General features: G+C 56.5%; 1 protein-coding gene across 1 annotated transcript in view; it reads right to left on the reverse strand.

The window, feature by feature from the left end:
• The window catches only part of SLC25A4 (solute carrier family 25 (mitochondrial carrier; adenine nucleotide translocator), member 4), a gene marked incomplete at its 5' end in the record, with an annotated part of 2,140 nt that extends 1,439 nt beyond the window's left edge, over nucleotides 1-701 (reverse strand). Inside the window, one exon of the mRNA XM_010284961.1 lies at nucleotides 137-701. Coding sequence (XP_010283263.1) covers nucleotides 137-701 — 565 coding nt within the window. The remainder of the gene's footprint in view (nucleotides 1-136) is intronic.
• Nucleotides 702-706: the final 5 nt, after the last annotated feature.

Below are 706 nucleotides of genomic sequence, written 5' to 3' on the forward strand. Positions count from 1 at the left end.
ACCTATGCATATTCTGGCACTAGCACCCTGAACTGGTGCTGAGCCAAGCCCTGCTTGTCCTTGTATCACCAAGTGCCCTAGAGTGCCTTTATTGGATGGATCTTCCCTTGCAGTCACTTCTCCACGCACTTCTTACCCTTGGCCGTATCATAAACCCCAAAATAGGCTGCTCTGTAGATAATGATGCCCTGAACAGATACACTGAATCCTTGGTACAGGCCCTTCAAGCCATCAGACTTGAAGATCTTGATGATGCAGTCGCCCAGCCCAGTGAACTCCCTCTCGCTGGCTCCTTTGCCCACATCAGCCGCCAGCCGGGTCCTGGCAAAATCCAGCGGGTAGACGAAGCAGAGGGAGGTTGCCCCCGCAGCACCCCCGGATGCCAGGTTCCCTGCAAAGTAGCGCCAGAACTGCTTGTGCCTGTCCACTCCACCCAGGAAGATCTGCTTGTACTTGTCCTTGAAGGCGAAGTTGAGGGCCTGGGTGGGGAAGTACCGAATGACATTGGCTAGGTTGCCTCTCCAGAAGGAGATGATGCCTTGCTCCTTGGGGATGCGGACTATGCAGTCGATGATGCCCTTGTACTGCTTCTCCGCCGTGATCTGTTTGCTGGCATGCTGGACCTGTACGGAGAGGCAAGAGGTGGGGTGGGAGGATTGAGAGGGGGACGCTGTAGGGGTGACCCCGCACGGCCGCCCGCTGAAGG

Source organism: Phaethon lepturus, unplaced genomic scaffold (genome assembly GCF_000687285.1).
Source record: "Phaethon lepturus isolate BGI_N335 unplaced genomic scaffold, ASM68728v1 scaffold16634, whole genome shotgun sequence".
Taxonomy (NCBI): domain Eukaryota; kingdom Metazoa; phylum Chordata; class Aves; order Phaethontiformes; family Phaethontidae; genus Phaethon; species Phaethon lepturus.